Source organism: Bos javanicus, chromosome 17, assembly GCF_032452875.1.
Source record: "Bos javanicus breed banteng chromosome 17, ARS-OSU_banteng_1.0, whole genome shotgun sequence".
NCBI lineage: Eukaryota > Metazoa > Chordata > Mammalia > Artiodactyla > Bovidae > Bos > Bos javanicus.
In genome coordinates, this window is record NC_083884.1 from 66,224,213 (window position 1) to 66,250,459 (window position 26,247).

The 26,247-nt window shown below is 49.2% G+C and overlaps 1 protein-coding gene and 1 long non-coding RNA gene across 5 annotated transcripts in view; one reads left to right on the plus strand and one right to left on the minus strand.

Moving 5' to 3' along the window:
- Positions 1-26,247, plus strand: part of MYO18B (myosin XVIIIB) — a 231,369-nt gene that overhangs the window by 120,240 nt on the left and 84,882 nt on the right. For all 4 annotated transcript variants that reach the window (XM_061385190.1, XM_061385189.1, XM_061385188.1 and 1 more), the window contains 6 exons: positions 1,358-1,512; positions 4,673-4,796; positions 5,631-5,831; positions 10,227-10,337; positions 14,224-14,328; positions 23,825-23,977. In XM_061385190.1, coding sequence (XP_061241174.1) covers positions 1,358-1,512; positions 4,673-4,796; positions 5,631-5,831; positions 10,227-10,337; positions 14,224-14,328; positions 23,825-23,977 — 849 coding nt within the window. The remainder of the gene's footprint in view (positions 1-1,357; positions 1,513-4,672; positions 4,797-5,630; positions 5,832-10,226; positions 10,338-14,223; positions 14,329-23,824; positions 23,978-26,247) is intronic.
- On the minus strand, positions 740-3,874 carry LOC133229011 (uncharacterized). Its single transcript, XR_009730439.1, has 2 exons — positions 3,268-3,874; positions 740-1,086 (listed from the first exon to the last, which is right to left on the minus strand). It is a non-coding gene; the product is annotated as an uncharacterized LOC133229011 (long non-coding RNA).

Genomic DNA, 26,247 nt, shown 5'->3' on the forward strand with positions numbered 1-26,247 from the left:
AGTTCTGTGGGTCTGTCTCTGGACTCTATTCCGTTCCATTGCACTGGTTTTCCACCCCCTCCTTCAAGAAAGGCCTATTCTTTCTCACCTCTGGGCCTTGGCATATGCTCTTTCCTTTTCCTAGAACACTCTTTCTCTTCCCTACCTAGATTCTATCTCTGACAAACCTTACATTCTTAGCTTAAATATCCTTCCCCCCAGAAAGTCTTCCCTGACACAGATTGGGGAGATTGCCCCTAATTTATTTCCCCAGATATAAGCCTCATTATGCTGTATTGTCATTATCTGCTTACTTCTTGGTGTCCCGCAGTAGAGGTAAGTACCATAAAAGTTGAGGTCATATTTCCTGTCCCATTATTATTTAGGTATCTCCTCACTGTGAGCAAAAAGTATCATGAAATCATCCTGCAGAAGTGGGCCAGGGTGAGATCTCATGGGATTTTATAAACAGCGGAAGTGAGGCTCCCTGGCGATGGTTTTAGCGGTCACTTTCAAGGTGGATGTTGTATCATGATCCTCAGGAGACATCTGGGCTGTAGATAACCAGCCAAGGGACAGCCGCCCGGGAACAGCCCAGTTCTTTCATAACAAATTATCAAGTTGGGTCAGCCTCCCCAAGGAAGGAGGGATATTCATGCTACATTAAAAAGTAATAAAACTGCAACCTTTTTCTGAACAGCGGAATATAAGAAAACATCCCATTTGCCTTCAAATACTGAATTTAGAATTACAGGCTTCATTAACTCGGTGTTTTGCTTATTTAAAGCAATTCTTTAATGAGCCCATTTCTTCAAAGCGAGCGTGCCAAGTCGCCCTCTCTCCCAGATCTGAACTAGGACATTGGGAGGGTGCTTCCTGGAGGGAGATGCAAGAGCCGAGGCTCTTCTGTTTGTTTGCAGCCGCATGCGTTCCCGTGTGAGTCAGTACATCTGAAGTGCCGTTGAGAGCCCGTCCCGTGGGTCTCCTCTAAACTGTTCTGGCTGCTTCTCAGCTAGTCCACACACACCCAGATGAGGCAGCCAACGGGGGTATCAATTATACATGGTTCTCCAGGGGCTGTCGAGTTGGGCAGGGCATGTTCAGAATCTGCTGGCCAGAGGAGCATTGAGGAAAATTAAAAACACTCAGAGAACGACAGACACCGCCCCCCCCCATATTACCCCTGAGCAAACTGAAGCTCAGAGGAATAGCTCCCCACACTGATGCAGGTGGCAAGTGGTCAGGACTGGGTCTCTCTGGCCCAGAACCTGATCTCTTCCTGTTAGACTCTCACTGGGAGCGGCAGCTGCTTCAGCTGGAAAGTAGGGGGCCCGTTCAGTGCTGACGGGGTGGGCTGATTCCTTCTGCCCCTCCACAGCTCGGGGAGCTGCAGAGGGCCTACGAGGGAGCCCAGAGGACAGCCCAGCAGCTCAAGAGGAAGTGCCAGCTTCTGACCTGCGACCTGGAGGACACGCGCTTCCTGCTGGAGAGCCAGCAGAGCCGAAACCACGACTTGGAGAAGAAGCAGAAGAAGTGAGTCGTGACCTGGGCGCTCGGGTGGGCTGCCTGGGTACTGGGGTCTCCGGATTCTCCTCTGAAGCCCCGTCACTCCAGTCAGGGCTCTTTGTCCCTGGAGCTCAGCCTCCTAGCTCTGCCCTCACTCGCCTCGTCCCTCCCCACTCATGGCTGTGTGGTTCTCCCAAGGATCCAGCAAGAAATCATTCTTCTCTGTTATCCAGTCTCAGCTCTACTGCCAGCCACCCACATAAGCTTGGGGGCTTTCTTGGCCTCTCTGGGCCTCAGCATCCCCACTAAGAGTGAAGGGCTTGTTGTGGAGGCAGAGTCAGCCTAGCCTGGTGGGTAGGGGTCCAGTGCTGGTTCAAGTCCCAGCTGTGCCTCTTCCCAGCTGTGTGACCTTGGACGAGTCCTTCAGCCCTTCTCCACCTGAGAGGATTCTGCTCCTCAGGTGGAGCACCCTCTTGTGGTGAAACTAGATGATGAGGTTGGTAGATCCCGCAGAGGACTAGGGTCTGGTTCCCATCCACACTGGTGAAAATGGAGAGACGGCCAAAAACTTGAGTCACTGCCCTTTCCATTTAAAGTTTAGACTCTCAGCTCACATGAGCAGTTCTGGCAGGATCTGGGCTCTGCGCATGAATAAGATGCCAGTCTTGAATCCGCACACTGGTTCCAGCGCTTGCTTTCCCCGTCTAGGAGCCTAGACTGGCACTCAGGTCTCTCTCACAAGCCTCCGTACGTGGAACCTCATATCCTGGGATGCCTTCATCCCTGGACTCCTTGTCTGTGTCTGAAGTTCTTCAGCTCACCTGGTGAGGGTACAGGTGTGCAGGGGCCCTGTTCTGAGCCAGACAAGCCCTGCTGGAGACTTCCTAGGAGGTGAATAGATGGAACTTAGCTTCTTTTAGAAGGTCCCAGTTGAAAACACAGAAGAACCTTGCTCTGTGCCAGGACATGATTTTTGCCAAGAACGCCTTTTTTCCAAGAGGTAGCCAGCTGAATTACATTTCCATGGGAGTGGTACCGGTTTTGAATTTGATCTGCATTAAATATTGTTTCTCTCATTTATCTTTGAGCTTTCCTGAACTGGCTTCTTCATAAAAAAAAAAAAAAAAAAAAAGTTCTTTGGGGAGTTATTAGTATGCCTCCCCAGATGAGAGAAGTTTGTTTTTTTCTGGCTGATAGCTGACTCTTTTTCCTTTTCCACCTTCCCATGCATGCTCTGGCTACACCTTGTCCTTACAGCAGGGAAAATGGCTTAGTCCCACCTTGATCGTTTGCTGTGTGACCTTGTCAGGTAACACTAGCTCTCTGAGACAGACAGTGACTGATGTTTTAGAGCTGTCTTCGAAGTTAAGCAGACTACCTGGTGCTGAAGACTGGCTCCAACAGATGCCACCTGTTAATCGAGAGATGGAATTCCATCATCCTGGAGGTTTCTGCCAGCTGTGACAATCCTGGCCCTTATCTATGGGTTCTACTCCTGTTCTGAGAGGCCTTAAGGAGGGTTTCCACTTTCTGATGGGTGGCAGGGGGGCTCTGCCCTTGGAGTTTATGCAGCCAGAAAATTCCATCCCTCTGGTGTTTCCCATGACCACCCACCTTGGACAGAATCCTTCATTCCAGATAATGGCCCCCGGAGAGTTCCCATTTCATCGTACTTGCGTCTCTCCTTAAACTCACCTGCCCTGTGATGCCCTCTACTCCCTGACCATCTCTTGGCAGAAGTTAGTTTATGTTGTGATGCTAATTGCAAAGAGCAGCCGTTACCTTTCTAGATGGATTAGCATTTTAGCCTGGAGCCCGTGAGCAGGTAGAGGCCTCTCATGGTGGAAATTCAGGTAGCATGCCTGTAGTGAGGGAGAGATGGAGAAGTTAGCCATACTTCCTCACACCTCTTTATGTTTAATCAAAGGGTCAATGCAGCTGCCTCCTATTGGCTGGGCTCTGGGTGGAGGGATGTCTCCATGCTGTTGAGGTTCCCTTTCCCCACCTTGGCCTCTCAGTTCAGAGTGGCCCGGTTGCCATGGTCACTCATGGGTCACAAAGCTCAGTTCCGAGGGCCGGTGGAGGTCCCCTAGGGATAAGGACTGTGCTGGAGCTGTGGGAGGCTGGATCCCTGGCCCGCTCCTGGTGGGGTGAAGGCTGTGAGTGAGTTCATCTGGCCTCAGACAGCTGTTCGGGCAGTGTGTTCCAAGAGTTAGGGTCTGTTGGAGGCATTCCCTGGCATTCAGTGGCCCAGAAGGACTCCTTGAAGACGTCTGTCACTGTCTGGCCCCCTCTGTCTTTACCTGCCTGCTGCAGCCCCTGAGCAGGTGGATAGCAGACCACCTTAGCCAGCAGAGAAGCTGGCTCAGACCCGCTTCAGGATTTTGGCTGACTCACTTCACCTCTGAACTTCAGTCTTCTCTTCTGCGAAATGGCTAAGATGTGTTTTCTGCTGAATTGCTATGAGGACTCCATGGAGCCCAGCTCAGAGCCAGGCAGTTTGAAACTGCCAGACCATTACCATCATCACAATGTTGCCATTCAGAGGTAGCCAATATCACCTCTCGAATGACGTCACCAGGAGCCAATCAGAAAGCCCCTGGGCCCTTCCGACAGCAGGGGCTCTCTCATATGACCCATAGTTGGCTTTCTTTGGAGTCTTGAGGCTTTGACTGACCATCTACCGTTGAGGGACGTTGGATGATCTTGTAACAAGGGAGACCTTCTCACCAAGGCTGAAATCCCTCACCCAGTTCAGCCATTCTGGCCACACCCAGTTCCCTGGAGCAGGTGGCCAAAGCCACATCTTATTGACCAAAGTCACATCTTCCTGAGGCTTGGCAGAGCCTTCTGCAGGTTTCCTCGCCTGTGAGAGGGACAGAAGCTGAAAGAGCCATGTGAAATGATGCCCAGTCCAGGAAGCGCCTCTCACCCAACTTATATTTGCTTATATTTTTTATCACATTTTAAATAAGTGTTTGGCATTTTTCTGGAAACCATAAACCCTCAAAGTCGCCCTCTGGTGTTCAGTATTTCTACCCCATATCCACAAACTCTCCATCATCTGATACTGTCTCTCTCTAGCAGTTCTCAACAAACTAACGGCCTCTCTCCAGTCCCACCCCTGCTCTGCCCCAGGCGCACCCCCCCACCCCCGGGTGCCATGACCCGCGTTCTGCTTGGACAGGTTTGATGCGCAGCTGGCCCAGGCCCTGGGGGAGTGCGTGTTTGAGAAGGGCCTCCGTGAGAAAGTGGCCCAGGAGAACACCAGCGTCCGGGGCGAGCTGGGCAAGCTTCAGCAGCTCTTGAAGGTGAGGCGTGGGGGCGTGGCGCCACCCAGGGTTTCCATTGCTGGGTCTCAGGAAACCCCTCGCACACCCTCGCTGCATGTGGTGCCGGGAAGAGAGCTCTGTGTATGACTGTCCTGCTCTGTCAGCCTGCCAGAGTCACGGAGCCCAGCAGGCCTGCATCAGCCAACCAGGGGTGGCAGGTGGTGGATAAGCAGGCCTCGCTAGCTCGATGTCCCTCACGATCTTGCTCCAGGCACCTGCCTGCGTTCCAAGGTGCCCACCTGGGTGCCCGTCTGTCACAGAGGAGTTAGCTGTAGACCCAGGTAGGGGCAGGGCCCTGCCCCTTGCAGGCCGCAGCTCAGAGGGATTTTATTAAAATGGGACACAGGCACCTCACCTCACTCAGCTGCTCCTCAGCCTGCTGCAGCTCCCCGTTACCCTGGGAGAGCCCCTGAGCCTGACGTGCAACTCCCTCATGGTCATGCCCAAACCTTCTAACCTGGAAGAATCATTTCTGGCCACTTTGCTTCCCAGCTCCAACATCTCCGGCCCAGCCTCGGCAGGTGCACAGCTTTCAGATGGGGCAAATACCTCCTGTTTTCGTTTTGAGGTCTAGCTCTAGGGCCAGTGTGTTGCTTCCCACCGACTCCCCACCCGTGCCTGTCTGAGCTGTCCCAGGAGGGCCCTCAGGGTCCCATGGGGGCACAGCGAGCGGCTGCAAGGCCCAGGTGGTGAGGGCTGCTCTGAAAAGTGGAAAGCACCCTCCCACCAGTCTTAGAGGTGTCCCCGGAGGTGGGGGAGGGGTGGGGAGTGTGGTCACGTGACTCTGGATCCCCGCCCACTTTGTCTCTGCAGCAAAAGGAGCAGGAAAGCTTGCAGCTGAAGCAGGAGGTGGAGATGCTGCAGGCCCAGAAGCAGGAGCTGCTGAGGTCACCCTCTCTGGGGGAGAACTGCGTTGCGGGCTTGAAGGAGAGGCTCTGGAAGCTGGAATCCAGCGCCCTCGAGCACGAGAAAGTCCAGAGCCAGCAGGAAAACACCATCAAGCAGCTGGAGCAGGTAGGAAAGTCCTGTCCAGGGCGATGCCCTGCCCCGTGCTGACTCTGGGGCAGAAGGTTGTGTTTAAATTCACCACCTCACTCAGCTGCTCCTCATCCTTCTGTGGCTCCCTATTACCCCAGAGAACCTCAGAACTCCTAAGCCTGACACTCAGACCCCTCATGGAGCCCCCTCCTACCATTCTGCAAGAGTCATTGTCACCTCCTCCAAGAAGCTCAACCTGATCTCCTCCTCAGAAACAGTCCCACCCCAACTCTACATTCACCTTCTCTCACCTTCACAGCACCCACTATCACATGTGACAGTGTTTTCCAAAATGTGCTCAATGCTTTTCTCCCCATTAGGATATGTGTTTTATGGGGGTGGGAGGACTTTTTGGTTGACCTTGCTTGTCAGGGCATCCCCTGATGAGGCCAGGTACATAGCTAGTACTCAATAAATAGCTGCTGACCCTATGTCTGGTATTCAGCACTGTCTGGGTACCAGACTCAGTCCTAAGCTCTCCTCACATATCATCTCATGAATCTCCACATGAAGTCTATATGCTGAGGTTTCCTCCACTCTACAGATGTGGAAGCCGAGGCTCAGAAATAGAAAAAGCAGCAGGGACAGGATTTGGAGCCTGTGCCCTCTGATGCCGCAGCGCCTCGCGCACCTGTGTTGTGCACAGCCTGCAGAGAGGTGGGAGCCCCGATTTTTGGAAAATGCAAAATAAGAGGAATAAGGCAGGACTCCAGATTCCATGGAGAAGGGAATGGCTACCCACTCCAGTATTCTTGCCTGGAGAATCCCATGGACAGAGGAGCCTGGCGGGCTACAGTTCATGGGGTCACAAAGAGTGGGACACAGCTGAGCGACAAACACACACATACCCCAAGACTCTTGTACCAGCCCCTCGGTGAAGCACCTGATGAATATCCTGATGTCTGCTTGTTTGCTTATATGCCAAAGTCATTCCACAGAGAATTCAAGGAATCTTCTAAGATGTATGTGTGGTAAAATAGAAAAAGAAATAAAACAAGCCAAACTAGAAAAACACAAAGCCAGTGCTAAGGAAGAGTGAATTAATATGCAAACATGCAGATCATGTACCCTCACACACTCAGTAGTTTTAGCTTTCAAATTCCTGGTGGCCAGAGAGAAAAGGGCAGTCTGACTTACATGCTTTTTATCATCCCCAAGATAAAAATCTCGGAGAAGCAATGGCATCCCATTCCAGCACTCTTGCCTGGAAAATCCCATGGATGGAGGAGCCTGGTGGGCTATAGTCCATGCGGTCACTAAGAGTCGGACACAACTGAGCGACTTGACTTTCACTTTTCACTTTCATACATTGGAGAAGGAAATGGCAACCCACTCCAGTGTTCTTGCCTGGAGAATCCCAGGGACAGGGGAGCCTAGTGGGCTGCTGTCTATGGGGTCACTCAGAGTCGGACACGACTGAAGTGACTTAGCAGCAGCAGCAAGATAAAAATAAGCCAAGTTTTCAGGGAGAAGCAAGGCTTTTCTTGATGCTTAGTTCTAAAGCAGTTTCTCACATGGGACTTCAGAAGGGGTAATTATTTTGAAATGGTTTTAAGATTGGAACTCCTTTTTCAAGAATATCTGACCAAGCCAGCATGAATACGTAAAGCGGATAAACTCTGAGCTGCTCTGGTGAAGGCGGGTGGGGGAGTGGGGGTGGTCAGGGACAGGCCCGGGTGCTGGCCTTGCTTCTCACTCATCCCCGCTCCATCCGGATGGAATCTGCTGAGCATTGAGACTTGGGTGTGGCAAGTGTGGGGACAGTCTGGAGAGGTTGAGAAAAACAGAGCTTCTTTGCTCAGTCCATCAAACCTGTGTTTATTAAGCACCTACTGTGTGTCAAGCACTGGACGGATGCTAGGGGTGTAGCTGTAAACAAGACGATGTGGTGTCGACCCTTCTGAAGGTCAGAGTCATGTTGAGTGTTATGGGAAGGTGTAACCTGCAGGTCTGGTTTGGGGAACAGATTTGGAGTACTCAGGGTAGGCTTCCTGGAGGAAGTAACATTTACTGAAGCTGAAAGCTAAAGGACGAGCCTGAGTTGGCTGACCAGGAGAGTTCCAGGCAGGGGAATAGCCTGCACAAAGGCATAGAGGCAGGGGTGTCGCACGGCATCTAAGGAGCTGCAAGATGGTCCCGTGCAGATGGGGCCTGTGGACATTTGGCAAGCCCCCTGTTTTCTCTAGACTTCAGTCTCCTCAACTGTACAGAGTCTTGTCAGAGTCTTGTCCACCCCCAGCCTCCCTCCAACCCCAGCTGTGAATCTGTGAAGGTTCGTGATGGAGGTGGGCCATCTGGACAGGTCGTTCAGGGATGTAGAGGATGGAACAGTGTTATGCAGCAGCCCAGAGTCAAGAATAAAGAGACTGGGACTCCCTTGGTTGTTCAGCGGTTAAGACTCTCGCTCCCAATGTGGAGGGCCCAGGTTTAGTCCCTGGTCAGGGAACTAGATCCCACATCCTGCAACTAAGACTCAGCACAGCAAAATAAGCAAAAATAAATAAATTAATTTTTTAAAAGCACTCTTTAAAAATATAAAACAAGCACTTTGGAAAGTTGAGTTAACTCTGGGAGATGCCACCAGGGGACCACTATGTGCTTGGGAAGCAGAAATGTGCTGCCTTGACCTCAAGGACCCAGGGGCTGAACGCAGCTGCCCAGCCCCGCTCCCCTCCCAGCTTCCCCAGGAGGCTGACTCAACCCCTCACTCATCTTCTCATCCATCTTCAACCTCGCCCATCACCTTGTACTGCTCTGGGTTATTGTAGACATCCAGGAGATATTTATTGATTACAACATAACACTTTTTCCAGGAAATTTTATGTTAACTCACATAAGCTTGACATAAATGGTATTGCAGATGTCAGGAGTATCCAAGAGGCTAGAAAAAAATGAAAAAGGAATATTATATTTACTTGCTTAAGCTCCTCATTTTGGATTATCTCCCTATAACCTCTTGTCATTTTAAAGGCAGCGGGGAAGGAAGTTGGCATTTAAAGTGAGCCTGCTTTCTGCCGGGAATTCTTAATGGGGCTCTGATGCTTTCAGTTGTTTTTACTCTTCACGGAGATCCTGCATCGTGGAGAGTATCATCAGCATTGGAAAAGACCACCGTTGTTTTTTTCTCGGCTGAATGTCCATGTCAGGGGCAGCAGTTGTGGCCTCGTGAAAGCTTGCTGCGAGGTGCAGGGCAGACGGTCAGGTCCTGATTGCTCCTGCAGTCTGGCCCTCTTCCGAGCTGAGTTCCACGCTGCTCCATGGCTTGCACCGAGGAAGAGTGCAGATCATGGAAAGCTTACAGTACAGGCTCTTGGGTCTGTACCCTGGAGGTTCTGACCCAAGAGGTCTAGAGTGAAGCCTTGGAACTGAATTAAAAAAAAAAAATAGAAGGGCACCAGGTAATTCTAATATGCCACAAAACTTGACAAGCAAGAGCTTGAGTCAGTCTCTCAATTATGAAAATCAAGAGAGTAAACTCTTGGGAGTTTTCTGACGCTCCAGTGGTTAAGACCGTGTGCTTCCAACGCAGGGGGCGCAGGTTCCATCCCTCACTGGGGAACTAAGATCCTGCTTGCTGTGCAGCAGGTGTTACTTCAAATATTTCCATGCACTGTTAGCTTGATGGTAATTTAAAAAAAAAAAAAAAGAAAAGAAACTCTTAAACTGTAATTTAATCCCACTGTGCTTCCAATTCTAGAATCTTGTACATAAAATGACACAGTTTAAACATCGCAGACAGGTCTCTTCTTGCCCTGAGCAGGTTTTGGAGGGTCTCACTGAAAAGAGAGACCTTCTCCTTCGTGGGAACACAGTTCTTAATAATGTCAGGCCTCCAGGAAGAGCGGGGCTAGTCCTTACTCTGCAAAATAATGGGGAAAGAAAAAGGAATCTTTCTGTGCCATGCATTGTGCTAATTCTCAGCAGTGTGTTTTAAGGAGGGTATTTTCTACAGAGAAAGGTAACTAATCGAGGGTTACGTCTTGGGCGCATCACCTCCCTCTCCAGGGTTTAGTATCCTCAGAAGTAAATTTGTATTCTGTCATTTATCCATCCACCTGGCCACCCAGCCAGAAGAATTTCCCTGGTGCCTGCTCCAGGGATGACAAACCTGTTCCATCGTAAGAGCATTGAGAAGGATTCTGAGGTCACGTCTCAACTCAGTGGCACAGAGTCCAGTTCCTTAGTGACCTCCGTTATGACCATGGAAGGGACAGAGGCGGCATTTGGGCCATTTGTCTACCATTTCTGATCTCCCTGGGTGCCTGGGGGAATAACTTGACTCTTACCTGTGCTGTCCAAAAACACAGCTGAAATGCTAAGGGTGACGTGGTTGGTGGGGGTCACCCTCATGTGCTGTTCTTGCCCCCTCAGCTCCGCCAGCGGTTTGAACTAGAGATTGAACGGATGAAGCAGATGCACCAGAAGGACCGTGAGGACAAGGAGGAGGAGCTGGAGGACGTCCGCCAGTCCTGCCAGAGGCGGGTACGTGAGCTGCGAGCGCAGCTGCACCCCGGGGTCCCGGCGCGGCCAGTGCACGCGCCTCGTCCCTACAGCACGGGGATGAGCTCAGCTTCCTTGGGAAGTGCTGTCAAGGGTGCTGGAGCAGAAGGACCTGTCCTAATAGCTACGGTTCTGGGGCTTCCAGAAGCCTCTGAACTGTCCAGCATAATCACCCTAGACTTCTACCAAGAGCCCAGAGTGCCATGCGGCTGATGCCCTGGATAAGGATGTATATGTGTCAAGAAGGGGACCAGTCCCTTCTGGTTTGTTTGCCTTGCAGATCATTTCTTACATTTTTATCTAAGCTCTTTGCAGACATTTCAAACAGTGTATAAGAAGGCAACAAGCAGTTGAGATCTTAACCACCAAGACATCATCATTATTACTATTTTAAATGTTCTTTCTCTGTGCCCACACGAGCATATGCACAGAGATACCATTTTACCTGAATGGGGTCGTGCCGCTTTGAAGCCTGCTGTTTTCCCTCTGAAGTTTGTTCTGGGCCTCCTCTCCTGTCAGTACGTGCGGACCTAATTCACATGTTTACGGGCTTGAAAGTATTCCACCAAAGGCCTGTGCTCTTGTTTACTCAGCAAGTCTCTTATCATTGGACATCTAGGATCTTCTGATTTTCTGTTATTATAACCAACACAAACTTCCTTATGGATGCATTTACTGATGTGAGTTATAAGGTGAATCTTTAAAACAGAATTGCTGAGGAGCTTGGGTTAAGCCTCTCTGAACAGGTTTTGTCTGGGCAGGACTTCTGTGGTCCCTTCATAGCCTGGGTACATTGTGCATCTCCCAGAAAGGGCCGAGTACCATTCCCCATAGTCGACTCTGATATTAGCTCCCCAAACAGCATCCCTGCAGAGACCTCCAACTGCAGGGGCTGAGAGTGTGGGCACTGGAACTCCTTGACTCTTGGTATGAGTGTTTGCCTTCCCAACGCAACAACAGTGTGATCCTGGGAAAGTGACCATAAACCCTCCGCTCCACCCGAACTCCATTCCCTTCCTCAGCTGCTTTCTCCATGTCCACCACTGGTCACTTGGAGCCAGTTTATAAGACACACAGGAAAGCTGATGTTGCTAGTTTATTTGGAGTTATAGAGGCTTGGATCGAATTCAGACTCCATTAGCTATCAAATGTGGGGCGTGGGAGAAATCACGTAACCTTGCTGATAAGCCTCACTTCTCTCATCTGTGAAATAGGATAACAGTGGCCACCTTGCAGGGTTATGGGGAAGATTCAAAAGATCGCAGGTGTGGAACCACGGCTCAGAGTTTGTAATGTCCTCCTCCTTTGCTGGAAACTTACAAGCAGTACTGGTGTGTGTGTGGATTTCCAGGCGGCCGATCCTTCCCAGAGGTACCCGGGAACCAGCCCCGTGGCTGACCTGCTCCTGGGCGTGCCTGCTCCATCCCAGGAGAAGGCGAGTGCAGGGACTTGACGTCCTGTAGAGTCCCCTCCCCCCGCCCGCACTCCCCACCTCCTGCCTGAGTAGCATCATCCTGGGCGAGGCTGGAGGAGGCCGTGGTGGTGTCAGGACCCTGGCGGGAGATGAGCCTCTCATCCTGGGCAGATGGGGCCACCTCAGTACCCCGTCACTGCTGGGGGGTGAGGGACTGTAAGAAGCGAGCCCTTCTTCACTCCCAGTGGTTGATGCTGCTGCATCTGCTGCCCGGCCCGCTCCCCAAATACTCCTTTTGGGGCTCCTTTACAGTTCAGCCCCTCTGGGGGTTCATGCAGATCATCCCAAGGGGCCAAGTACATTCTCCCCAGAACTTCCTGGAGTTGGAAAAAATCATAGATTTTAGGTTCATTCAGACCTGTGTGCCCTTGAGTAAGTCTCCTAACTTCCCTAAGACTCAGTTTTCTCATCTGTGAAATGGGAGCAATAAGAGAAAATGATTTCCGTCCCCTATGCTATTGTGAGAATAAGATCAAAGAATGGTAAGGTGCCTTATAAACTGTAAAGTGCTGGGAGTTACCACATAGAAATGTTCTACAGAATACTCTCTAGAGAACTGCCTCTCTTGACACATAGCTTTTATTATTTTGTACATTTTTCAAAAGGAGTTTCAGCTTCTGCAGGTGTGAGCAGACTGCCTTGTGTCTTTCATTCTTAAAAGAAAGTCTTGAACTGTTTTCTGAAATGACCGTCCATCAGGAGTTTGCTTTTTCTCTCCATGGGTCAGGAGGTGGAAACCCAGTCCCTGCCCATGTGCCCTCAGGTGAAGGGGACGCAATTGCTAATGCGTTCCAGGAGCGCCTCAATGTGTTGTGAGTGCCCCAAGCCAGGACCCTGATGGGCCGGAGATGTGACCCAGACCCTCCTGGGGCTTCTTTACGGCCAGATTTATTAAGGGGGGAGTGAGGTCAGAGAAGGGTGTGCCTCTCCTCTGACAGATACTAACACTTGATTGCACGTCCAGTGACTGCTCTGCTCACTCTGTCTCTCTCCGTGGCAGGAAATCAATCATTAGTGACCTGGGTGGGAAAGCTGCTGACTGTCTGATGGTGACAGAGGAGCCCAGGCCAGCAGACGGAATGCTGACAGTTCTCAACAGCAGCTGACCTAGGAGTCTCTGCTTCAGGACCTCTCTCTGACTCAGTTTGCCCATCTGTGAGGGAAGTCCATTGATAGCACAGGATGGAGCAGGAGGAAGGGGTGAGACAGCACACAGGAGAGGCAGGTGCAGAAGAGGGTGTGCACAGCACTGTTACCGTGGGGCATCCACTTTAGCAGGGAGCGCCTGCCTCTGCTGGGTGGTCACTGAGAAATCAGAGCCGATTGTAAGTTAAAAGAGCCACTCGTAGCCATAGTCTTAGTCAGTTTGGGCTACTCTAGCAAAACTGGGGGTGCAGAGTGGAGGCTTAAAGAGCAAAGGTTTATTTCCCATAGTTCTGGAGACTGGAAAGTCCCAAGATCAAGGTGCTAGTAGATCTGGTGTGGGGCAAGGGCCCCACTCCCAACTTGCAGATAGACGGCTGCCTTCTCACTGTGTCCTCACGTAGGGAAGACAGAGGAAATGAGGTTCTTGTTTGTAAGGGCACTCATTCCAGCATGGGGGCTCCCCCCACCCCGCCAACCTCATCTAACCCTAACCATCTCCCACAGGCCTCATCATCAAATATTCTTGCCTTGGGAGTTAGGATATCAACATTAGGAATTTTGGAGAGACAGACTTGAAGTCTAGACACCAAATAATCTCAAATGCAACTTTTGCTGCACTATAGTTCCCAGGTAGCTCAAGGATAAAGAATCCACAACTGCCAGGCAAGAGACACAGGTTCAACCCCTGGATCGGGAAGATCCCCTGGAGGAGGGCGTGGCAACCTACTCCAGTATTCTCGCCTGGAGAAGAAAGGAGCCTGGTGGGCTGTGGTCCAGGGGGTTGCAAAGGGTCAGACGTGACGTAGTGACTAAACAGCAACAGGTGTATTTAATAAGAAAGATGAATGCGTCTTAACATGTAGGATACGATGCTGCACAGAGTCTTAAAAGGTCAGCGCGCCCAGACTTGTACCTGTTCCAGAGAGGCCACGGCAGAGGAAGGAGACAGCTGTTAGGAAATGGGCAGGAGACTGGGGCTGGGGACTCCACAGTGAATGCCAGGGGGCTCCCCATAATTGTTCCGTTCTCCCCATAATTGTCCAGCTCCTGAGCTTTTAGGCTTCTGAATTCTCTAACAGAAATACCTCCTCCCCCCGCGCAAACTACTAGGTCAGCCTTTGTGGAACTGGGCGAGCAGCCATGAACTCCACACACCCAGCCCCGTCCTCCAGAGGGTCCTGGCCTCGGGGGGCCCGTCCAGATGGAGTGCGCGTGTCCCACGCCTGCGTCTACCCTTTGTGCCCGCAGCTCCGCCAGCTGGAAATGCAGCTGGAGCAAGAGTACGAGGAGAAGCAGATGGTCCTCCACGAGAAGCAGGACCTGGAAGGCTTGATCGGGACCCTCTGCGACCAGGTAAGACGGAGCCGCAGCAGACAGCCCGGAGAGCGCAGTCCCTGCCCCGGCCCGATTGAGAGCTGATTGCTGGGGAGGCCAGCGGGGAGTAGGGGTCTTAGGACCTGGCCCAAGAATAGACCTGTCAGCTGGCCTCCACCTGCTCTTCCCAGGAGCCTTCTGCTCCACCAGTCTGTCTGTCCTCACTCACCGCCACTTCAGAGGGGACCTTCTGTGTGTGGGCGGTGGGGGGGTGGTCTTCACACAGCAGGGTTCTTGGAAGAACCCCTGAGAATACAGAGAGTGGGTCTGGCCACAAGCGCCAGGCCCAGTGGTCTTGCCTTCAGCCACTGCCGGGGTGAGCATGTAGACGACGGCCTTCGCTTTGGCGGGGTGACTGAACGGCCACTGTGCTCACAGCTGCCCTCGTGAGAACCAGACTTTTGCTGGCCACAGAGTCAGGCGGCGGGGCTGGGCTGCTTCTGCCTGCACGGTGCTGGGTGATCTGATGAGGCGCCCTGAGCTCCTGATGAGCAGAGCCTGGTGGGGCTGCCGCCCTCGCTGGAGACCAGGGCGCCCGGTGCAGCACTGCCGGCCTGACGTTGGGAGCGGCAACGCTCCTTGTTGTCGGTGGGGGCGGGGTGGGGGGGACAAGGAGGGGAGGGGCTGTCTGGTGTGTTGCAGCCTGTTGAGCAGCATTTCTGGCCTCCACCTCCTAAAGGCCAGAAGCACGCCCCTTGGCCACGACAACCAGCAGCGTCTACCAACACGACCAAGTGTCCCTCCAGGACACAGTCAGCCTCCTGCTTTACAGAGAACCACTCCTGCAGAGAAAGCAGTGAGCAGAGCCCAGAGCCAGCACCGGGTGTCGGAGCTTGGGGAACCGCTCCTGCATCCCCCAGATGTTCTTCCCCCGCCCATGCTGCTGCCCTGAGAACCCCAACATTGGAGAGAAGTGCCAGCAGCTCCTATGATTTTCTTTTAAAATATCATAGGAGTGTTTTTTTTTTTAATGTATCTGCTTAATGTGTTCATTGTCTTTTAAGTAGTGACGATCTTGCTGTCAGTATCTCCACCCCCAGCCCAGTCATTCCTCTTGTTCACAGAGAGCTGTGGGTCCCCTCCCAATAGTCGGCCAGGCCTCGGACAAATAGGTGCTCACTATGTTGTTGTCATTTTTTTTAATTGACTAAATGAGTGAATTCTAGAGCGGGACCACCGCCATCATGAGAGTGAGAGCCGGAATCTGAGGGCATCAGGGGAAGGACCGTATATTCTCTTTCTTCTCTGGGTTTTCTGAATTTTCAGCCAAGCAAACTGGGGTCATTGAATGCACAAGCCATTGAGGCTCTGCCCGCTTTTTGGCTTCTGTGCAAGAAAGCACACCTCCGTATTTGATTCTAGAATGACAGAAATCCCTGGGAGAGGACTTCCCTGGCGGTCCAGTGGGTAAGACGCCATGCTCCGAATGCAAGGGACCAGGGTTCAACCCCTGATCAGGGAACTACAGTCCACATGCCACAGCTAAGAGCCCGAACGCCACAACTAACAATTCTGTGCATGGTGCGGCCAAATAAACAAAAATAAATATTTTAAAAATCCCTGGGAGAAGATCACCGTCTGTCCAGCATGGTCCATTTGAGAAAACAAAGGCATTAATCCAGTAAAGAAAGGTTCTTATAAATATTGCTAAAGTCTGAATTTTACATGCAGAGAGAAGATAACTTCAGTGAATGAAATGCTAATTCCGTGTGAGTCACCAAGCTGGAGCCCTTGAATAACTTACACGTTAAATACTTGTAAGTGTTTCAGTGAGACACTGAGAGTAGAACAGACAGCGTAATTGATATCTGTGCACTGGGAGGACAGGGTTCACATAAATTAACATTCTGCTGCATGGGATTCAGATGTTTTTTAAGGAAGCAGAACATTTCCAAAACAGTCGGTGGCCTCTTGGTTTCTATTCTTCATCTCTGGTGTCTCTACCCTTCCGTCGTTTTTTCTTCCCTCCCAGAGGGGCCTGCTTTCCTGAGGCTGGGGACCGCAGTTCCCCTGCGTGTGTGTGTGAGCTGCGTTGACTTTGTCCCCCACTGGGCTCTGTTGTTGAGATTGCTCCACGCTAGCCCGTGTAGCTCTGATCCATCCTTTTAAACCGCCTCACAGTGTTCGTCTTCTTTCCCCCTGTTCTTCTGTTGGTGGGTATTTACGTGTCTCACAGTGCATGTGGGAAAAGCTTCTCCAGGGTATAAAGCTGGAGAGGGAACTGCTGGCTGTGAGGGATGTACCATTTTGGAATTATCAGGTGTTGCCCACATTGTTCCTCAGAGTGATAGCGGCAGTTTATGTTGTCACCAGCATATTTTATAAATATATTTAAATTAATTAGTTGAGGTATTTAAATTTTTGGTTGTGATGGGTCTTCGTTGCTGCATGCGACGTCTCTCCAGATGCGGTGAACGGGGGCTACTCTTCGTCGCAGTGCGTGGACTTCTCCTCGAGCCTTCTCACTGGCAGGTGGACTCTTAACCACTGCACTAGAAGTCCGTCATTAGCAGCTTTTTCTTTCTTCCCCACATCCCCCCAGCACATGGCACTATCAGACATTTGAATACCTTTATCAGTTACTGAGTGTTGAATTGTACTGCTAATCCCTCTTTACTAGTGGAATTCTGCATTTTTCATGTCTATTATGATTTTCTCTTATGTGAGTTACCTGTTTATAGTGTTTCAGTTCAGTCACTCAGTCATGTTCGACTCTTTGCGACCCCATGGACTGCAGCACACCAGGCTTCCCTGTCCATTACCAACTCCTGGAGCTTGATCAAATTCATGTTCGTTGAGTCGGTGATGCCATCCAACCATCTCATCCTCTGTCGGCCCCTTCTCCTCCTGCCTTCAATCTTTTCCAGCATCAGAGTCTTTTCCGATGAGTCAGCTCTTCGAATCAGGTGGCCAAAGTATTGGAGCTTCAGCATCAGTCCTTCCAATGAATATTCAGGACTGACTTCCTTTAGGATGGACTGGTTGGATCTCCTTGTAGTCCAAGGGACTCTCAAGAGTCTTCTCCAACACCACAGTTCAAAAGCATCAATTCTTTGGTGCTCAGCTTTCTTTTTGGCTCAACTCTCACATCCATACATGACCACTGGAAAAGTCATAGCTTTGACTAGACAGACCTTATTGGCAACATAATGTCTCTGCTTTTTAATATGCTGTCTAGGTTGGTCATAGCTTTTCTCAAAGGAGCAAACGTCTTTGAATTTCATGGCTATAGTCACCGTCTGCAGTGATTTTGAAGCCCAAGAAAATAAAGGCTCTCACTGTTTCCATTGTTTCCCCATCTATTTGCCATGAAGTGATGGGACCGGACACCATGGTCTTTGTGTTTTGAATGTTGAGTTTTAAGCCAGCTTTTTCACTCTGCTCTTTCACTTTCCTCAAGAGACTCTTTAGTTCCTCTTCACTTTCTGCCATAAGCGTGGTATCATTTGCATATCCGAGGTTATTGATATTTCTCCTGGCAATCTTGATTCCAGCTTGTGCTTCTTCCAACCCAGCATTTCGCATAATATACCCTGCATTTAAGTTAAATAAGCAGGGTGACAATATACAGCCTTGACGTACTCCTTTTCCTATTTGGAACCAGTCTGTTATTCCATGTCCAGTTCTAACTATTGCTTCCTGACCTGCATACATATTTCTCAAGAGGCAGGTCAGGTGGTCTGGTATTCCCATCGCTTTAAAAATTTTCCACAGTTTATTGTGATCCACATAGTCAAAGGCTTTGGCATAGTCAATAAAGCAGAAATAGATGTTTTTCTGTAACTCTCTTGCTTTTTCGATGATCCAGCTGATGTTGGCAATTTGATCTCTGGTTCCTCTGCCTTTTCTAAATCCAGCTTGAATATCTGGAAGTTCTAGGTTCACGTACTGTTGAAGCCTGGCTTGGAGAATTTTGAGCATTACTTTGCTAGCGTGTGAGATGAGTGCAATTGTGCGGTAGTTTGAGCATTCTTTGGCATTGCCTTTCTTTGGGATTGGAGTGAAAACTGACATTTTCCAGTCCTGTGGCCATTGCTGAGTTTTCCAAATTTGCTGGCATATTGAGTGTAGCATTTTCACAGCATCATCTTCCAGGATTTGAAATAGCTCAGCTGGAATTCCATCACCTCCACTAGCTTTGTTAGTAGTGATGCTTCCTAAGGCCCACTTGACTTCACATTCCAGGATGTCTGGCTCTAGGTGAGTGATCACACCATCGTGGTTATCTGGTTCATTAAGATCTTTTTTGTATAGTTCTTCTGTGTATTCTTGCCACCTCTTCTTAATATCTTCTGCTTCTGTTAGGTCCATACCATTTCTGTCCTTTATTGTGCCCATAATGTGTTTGGTCTTCCTCTTTTTTCTATTAATTATTCATGACCCTTATCCAAGATGCTAATCTACTTTTGGTTGTATATTTTGAAACGAGCTCCTACTCTGTGGATAAGCATTTCACTTTGTTTATAACATTTTAGAGGCTTCCCTGGTGGCTCAGTGGTAAAGAATCTACCCATCAATGCAGGAGATAGAGGTCCTATCCCTGGGTCGGGAAGATCCCTTGGAGGAGGAAATGGCAACCTACTCCAGTGTTCCTGCCTGGAGAACCCCATGGACAGAGGACCCTGGCAGGCTACAGTCCATGAGGTCGCCAGAGTCAGATACTCATTAGCGACTAAACAACAGCAACATAATGTTTTTTACTTAATAAAGTGTTTTTTAAATAGTCTTATTATCCAGTTATGGTTGGTGCTTTTACGATTTCTTTCCTTAACTGACTTCATAAAGATAATTCACCATATTTCTGAAAATTTCTAAAGTTTTGGGCACTTTTAAGTCTTTAATCCACTTAGCTTTTATTTTGGTACATGTGAGGTAAGAATCTATTTTTTCCTGATATAAATCACCTTCATTTTAGTTCATGAGTGATTTTTTTTCTAAAATTTTTATTTATGTATGTCTGTATTTGGGGGCTGTCCATTCTGTTTAATTGGTGTATTTGTCAGTTCTTGCATCATGTGGCCTTAATGGCTGGGTCTGATAACTTGTAAACAGCTCATCTCTATAATTCGCTTATCTATTTGTGATCCTTTAATCCTCTTATTCAGATTGCATAGCATACCCTGATGGGATTTTCAAATGCATTGGTTTGCAGATTAGTTGGGAACCAGTGACATAGTTGTTTTTTTAAAAATAGTGAACCATTGCAGTCATGAGCATGCTATATCTCTTCATATATCTGTGGCTTTCGTAAATATTTTACTTCTTATTATAAATCAATAATTTATAATAAATAAATAACCTTCTAGTATGCATTTTATTTTCTTCTATATAAGTCCTAAGCTGCTTGTTAGATTTATTTCTAGGAATCTTGTAGTTTCTATGGCTATTATGAGTAGAATATTTTTCTGTACTTTGATTAATTATAATGGTAAATGGGAATATGCTTTGCTTATAACTGTATGGTTGTTTTCTCTTTCTATATTTTGAGGTTATGTTTTTCAGGGCATCTAAGTTTATTTTATTTCTTTATTTCCTTGGCACATTGTAGGTTGTTCCTTTACTGTATGGTGTTCCTCTTTTCTCCATGAATTACTTTTGCCTTATTTTATTTTGCTTGATTTCTTTTAGTTTGCCTGCAAGGTCTTTTTTTCTTTTTTATCCTTTTGTTGTTAACCTTTCTCTCTCTCTCTCTCTCTGTCTCTGTGTGTGTGTGTGTGTGTGTGTGTGTGTGTGTGTGTAAACCTTAAAGAGCTGGATACTGTTTAACAATGTCTTGTAGTACTTGTAGTATTCATTGGAGAATTTAATTCATTTATATTAATATAATAATTAATGATTATTTCTGGTTTTTTTGTGTATAGTTTGGTTGGTTTTATTACTCTTTTTCTTTGCTTGTTCCTTTTTCCCTTTCCTGCTTTGGAATAGATCAATAATGTCTTCTATGATCCCTTTTCTTCCATTGCTGGGTCTAAAACTACAAACCATATTTCTATTCCTTTGGTAGTTACCCATACATTTTTAGATTAAGTCCTTAACCATAATTTTTTTCTGGCATGCTTTACTTTTCACAGCAAGTCTGTGCAATAGATACTATTTGTTCCTTCATGTAAATGAAACAAGTGAGGCTCAAAAGGTGAAGCCCATTGCCCAAGGTCATATAGCTTACCAACGGTGTAGCTGGATTCAAAGGAAGATCTATATTATTTGGAAACCTTTAAAAAAAAATCTAACACCTTGCTGCTTGAAAAATGATTAAGTTTCAGCTAACTAGAATTATCTTTTTTGAACCATCTTTTTTCATAATGTTATCAAGCAAGTTACCAAATTAATCTGCCATTAATTTGCTGTGAAACCTTCAGCTGCATACATTCTCTCTCCAAGCCTCAATTTTCCTGTCTGTAAAGTGGCTTGATTGTCCCTAATATTTAGATCATTTGTTAAAAGTGCTTAGAGAGTTCTTTGTCGACAGATATTGAACAGCTTCCCCTAACAGCTTTATGATAAACAGTGAGACTATGGAGGTTGGAATAGAGTTTCCCACAACAGCACTGAATATCGTTTAGATTTATTGGTTAATTATTCACCGGCTTTATCTAAATTTGAATCTGTGTGCTGCAAAATGTAAACTTGCAGAATGACATTTATTTCCCATTAACCTAATGAGTTTGGGGCTTTTTTTTTTGTCTCCTCCTCTAGTGTAGCAATTTATTATGAAGGAGAGGATGACTTGGTCTGAGGTTTTGTTGTGAATTTTGTTTGCAGTGATCCTTCTGGAGAGGAGATGGTGCCAGCATTTTCAGTCTTTTTGGCAGCGAGGATGGTGTCGCCCAGAATGTCCCTGGTACTGACCTGCCCACAGGCTAATGAGAAGCACTTTAGGGTGTGTGCAGAGCAGGGGCAGATACAAAAACGAGAAAGGTGCAAAAGCATGCTGCCTGAGTATAATCACAACAACAACCTGGGCTCCAGAGTTAATAAGTCCAGGCTCTGGTGTAACCAGGTACTCTGGTGCAGCGGGTAGAGACTTGAATACTAATGATGGACTGCCTGGGTTCCGATCCCCGGGTGGACACTTGGGAGCAGTGTGGCCTTGGCCTGATTGTGCCAGTTTTCTTGGCTGTGCCTCTGTTTCCCTGTGCCAGGATCTACTGGAGTGCCCCGCACACCTCAGGAGGCATGAGTGGGCCCCGGAGAGCCTCTCTCACCATCACTTGCCCTGTCTCTGTGCCCCCGGGCTAACCCCCCAGCACTGCACATTCAGGATGGCTTCCCGGCTGGGCCCTTCCTGCACCTCAGCTCACCAGCTCCTGCTTACCTGAGACTCTCTGCAATCCCATGCCAGCCTGAGCTGGAATACTCCTCTGCACCTCCATAACACCCTTAAAAAAAAAAAAAAAAAAAGGACACCACATAACCTCTCTCATCATGTATTTTACTAAAATTACCTCTCTGCAGTCAGAGAAACTGGGCTCATATCCTAACTCTGCCACTTATGATCTTGGGCAAATGACTTCACTTTTGTTGTAAACCTCAGTTTGGTCATCTGTAAAATGGGACTCATAGTACTTCACACCCCCATAGATTCACCACGTGGACTCCATGTGTTCAGATGTGTTTAGAACAGTGCCTGACACTTAGCAAACCCTCTAAATATAAGCTATTGCTATTTTAATAAAGGCAATAATAATAATGTCACTATAAAGAGACTATCATGGCAGTAAAATGTGGTAATATGTGACAAAGGGCCTGGAACAATGAATGCCGAGTCCTCAGCTGCTCGGCTCTATATATCAGCATTTTAAACTTAACAAAACAATGTATCTGAGAACTAAGAGGCTGTAGTCTAAGAACCAACTCATTTTTCAAAGAATTCAAAACTGGTGGTAGAATAATAGTCATGCAAAGTCTAGAGGAATTCATCCTAGGTCATCAGACAACGCTCATAATCTTTGATATTTGTAAAGCGTTAGGCAGCGTACAAAGTGCTTTTTGATTCATTATCACGTCTGATCCCTGTCTTAACAAGGAGGACAGGGTTTTTTTGTTTGTTTGTTTGTGTTTTTAATCTCTTCCTTTACAAATACTCAGGTTCAGAGAGGCGGCATGACTTGGCCTGAATTCCACGTCTAACAAGTGGTGAAGCAGGGTTTCAAGCCTGGGTCGCCTCATTCTAAATCTAAAATACGCGGGGGCATTCTAACACCCTAGGGCTTGGTTGCGCTTGGTGTGGAGGCACAGGTATCCAGGGGTGGAGAAACTGGGTCCCATGGATGATGAACGTGCACCCCATTTTCTTTAAACCTCTCCAACAATGCTGCTTTCCTCTGGTCTCCTGCAGAGAACGGGATTTTAGTTTCTTTCAGAGACATTAGCCCCAGTGCTTTTGAAGCCACTGTTCTGTTTCTAGGGGAGACTGTGGGCTGTCGGGATTTCATCAGGCCCCTGTATGTTTCTTCACCTCCCTTGGTTTGTCTCAGCCTGTGTCGTTGGCCACTGGGAGTTGTCAACGGATCTAATCCACCCTCCTGGTGCAGAGTCCAGGCTGCGGCTTCTTCAGGGGCCACTTGACTACTGGTCCCTTGGAGGACAGGGTCCTGGGTGACAGAATGTGCTCACCTCTGGGCAAGGTTCCTCTGCAGAAAATGGCCCTTTTTTAAAAAATTTGTATGACTTTATTTTTATTTTTAAAATATCTATTTATTTATTTGGCGGTGCCAGGTCTTCAGTCTTCATTGTGGCATGTGGGATCTGTTTCCCCGACTAGGGATCAAACCCGGGGCCTCTGCATTGGCAGCACGGAGTCTTAGCCACTGGACCACCAGGGAAGCCCCTGGTCTGTCTTTATACTAGCAGAAGAGACCAACTCGAGCGACAGAGATGTGTCTTTTAGACCTTGAAGAGCAGCACAGCAGTTTCTAACACCATTCACTGGTCTGTGACATACTCACACAGACGCACACCTCACCCCTCCTGTATAGCGCATGGGATTTTCATCAGCTCACAAAGCCAGCACCCAGATGAGCGCCACTCATAACCCCGCTAGCAGTGCCCCTCCAGTATTACCCAGTCCCTGCCCCTTGGGGGTCACTGCTGTCCTGACTTCTGTCAGCAGAGGGCCTCACCCCACGTGTTGGCTCTCACAAGGTGATGCTTTGGTACACATTGTGAGCCAGGATGACTTGGATCATTTCAGGGTGTGAAAACAGTCATGACAGCAGCTCAGACTGTTGTGCCTTTGCTGTGGGTCGTGCTCTGGGCTAAGCACCTAATTCCCACAGCAGGCCTGTGTGGTTGCTGCCACTCCTGTTGCGCAGGTGAGAAGGCTGAGGCTTGGGAAGGAGAAAGGTCTTGTCCATGGTCCACAGTATGAGTGGTGGAGGCAGGATCTGAACTCAGGGAGCCTGGTTCCAGAGAACTTGGACCCTGGCCACTGCTTTGCCATCCTAGCTCACAGGAACTTTCCCTTGGCTTCCAGATCGGCCATCGGGACTTTGACGTGGAGAAGCGTCTTCGGAGGGACCTCAGGAGGACTCACGCGCTGCTGTCAGACGTGCAGCTCCTGCTGGGGACCATGGAGGACGGCAAGACGTCGGTCAGCAAGGAGGAGCTGGAGAAAGTGCAGAGCCAGGTGGGTGTCACGGGCCTCTCAGAGCTGGGTGGGGAGGAGACTGCAGCCGGCAGGGGGACAGTGGTTCTCCAGATGTGGCCACGGTCACAGCCCTGACCTCTGACTTTCACACACCTGTGGAGAGGTGGGTGGCATGGCGGGGCTGGGTGGGTCATGTAGGTGTGATACATGAGGACAGGGGTTCAGAAATGACTGGGGAGCCTGTTCCCTTCTTTATGGCCGAAGCAAATGAGTTTTGAGGCCTCGGGCAGATCAGGGCGCTTGGGCGGAATGGTGAGCACAGCACGTCTGTGACTGTGTGTGTGTCTGTGTCGGCCTGCATGTGCACATGAGTGGTGACCAGCAGAGCTGGGTATGAAACAGATAGCGCTGATAATGCATATCCTACGTGAGTATCATCATCTCCATTCACAAGCGGGGGGACGGGGTGGCAAGGGGGGAAGTGACCCACTGAGTCTCACAGCTAGACGATGCAGAATCAGAATTTAAACCCAGATTTCCAGACCCCACCGTCCCTGGCTGCCTCAGAGGAGCATTGGAGGTGGATGGGAGGTGAGGCCAGGAGGGACCCGACCACCTCAGGAGATGTGATGGGCGTGGACTGTCCTAAAAGTTACCGCTAAAAGTCCCATGTCCTGGGCAAGCCCTCAGTCCCAGAGAAACCGGGACAGTTGGTCAGTCATTTTCTTTATGGCTGTGTCAGAACATTAGAATCACGTGTGCTTGAACGTGTCCTCCTCCCTTGATCCTTGGGGTATCCCTGGGGGAGGGCAAGTGGTCTTGTGCCCATTTTACAGATGGGAAGATTCTGTCTGGAGGTGGGAAGCAGTGTACCCAAGGTAACACATCAGGTGGGTGGCAGGGTTGGAATTCAAATCCCGGGCTCATGAGTCCAAGTGCAGAATCTGGGAGCTCTTTTGTCTTACCTTGTTTCTTCCTGTCTGTGTGACTGACCAGGCAGATGGAGGACCCAAGCCACCTCTGTCAGGCAGGCAGGATGTCCAAGCACTCAGCCATCTCTCAGGCATCTCGGGTTCATGCAGCCCCCTTGGCAGGGGACCCTGTGTTCAGCCCATCTTCCATCAAAATATCCCTGATGCCATCCAAGCCCTCCTCACCCCAGAGGTGAATGTTCTTGAAAAGGAACCGCGGTGGTTTTGTTTCTTCTCCTTTTCTGTTTTTCTTTTTCTTAAAGTATTCATGAGAAACCTCCCTCTGCAGGGTTAAAATGTGTGTTCTTGGAAAATAGTGGTATTTAATGAAGGCGCCTTGCGCTGAATCAAAGAGCTTCATTCTTCTGAAAGTCCTTCTTCCCTGTCTCTGCGTCTGGCTCCTATCAAAGGGAATTCGCAGCCTTGGCTTTCTGTGGCCGTTGTCATGGAAATCGTTATAAGGATGGGATTGCGTGGACCAGAGGTCAGGGTACAGTTGCTTTGGCTCCCAGCACACGTGTCCTGGATGCCGGAGTCAGAGCTAATCAAATAAAGCAGCGATGACATCGGGCACTGCTGGCTCTCCTCTCCCAGGTATGGGAGTTGTCCTGTACCTGAAGGCTCTGGGGACAGAGGCAGGGAGCACAAGCGGGAGGGGAGGAGAGAGCTAAGTTTGCTGCATCCTCAGTGCTGGGGATGGTGCTGACCTGTTCATTCATCCCTTCATTCAGTATTTATGCAGCATCCACCGAGTGCCTGGCGACATGCTAGATCTAAGTGCATTACGGTTAGCAAGAGAGGCGCGGTCCTCTCCTCATGCAGCTGACGTCTGATGGGAAAGAGCAAACAATGATGCAAATAAGCAGAAACATCCCACACCTTAATTCAGGTAGTAAAGGGAACATGCAGAGTTACCATCAGTAATAAAGGGAATAGGGAATTGTGCAGGTCTCGTTTAGCTTGGATGGGTCAGCTAGCCTCCCCTGGGAGAAGGAGGAGCAGGCAGCGGCCATAACGTGTGGGGCCCGGAAGGTTTGGATTTTATTCCAGCGGTGATGAGAAGCCGTTGGGGCATCCTGAGCGGGGCGTGACACAGTCTGATTCACGCCTGTGTGGGGAGTGGATCGAGGAGGGCTGAGTGGGTGCCGTTAGGCTGGTATACCCCTCTGGGCTGGAGGAGATGGCCTCTGGGGTTAAATGGAGACAGCAAAAGGAGGCACACTGGGGCTAGTTTGAAGCTGATGGGACTGGTGGGTCAGGTGGCAACGAGAAGTGTCTTTATTTAGGTCATCTTCACCAGAACTCTGGGAGGTGGCGATTTCTGTTTTGGAGCCATTT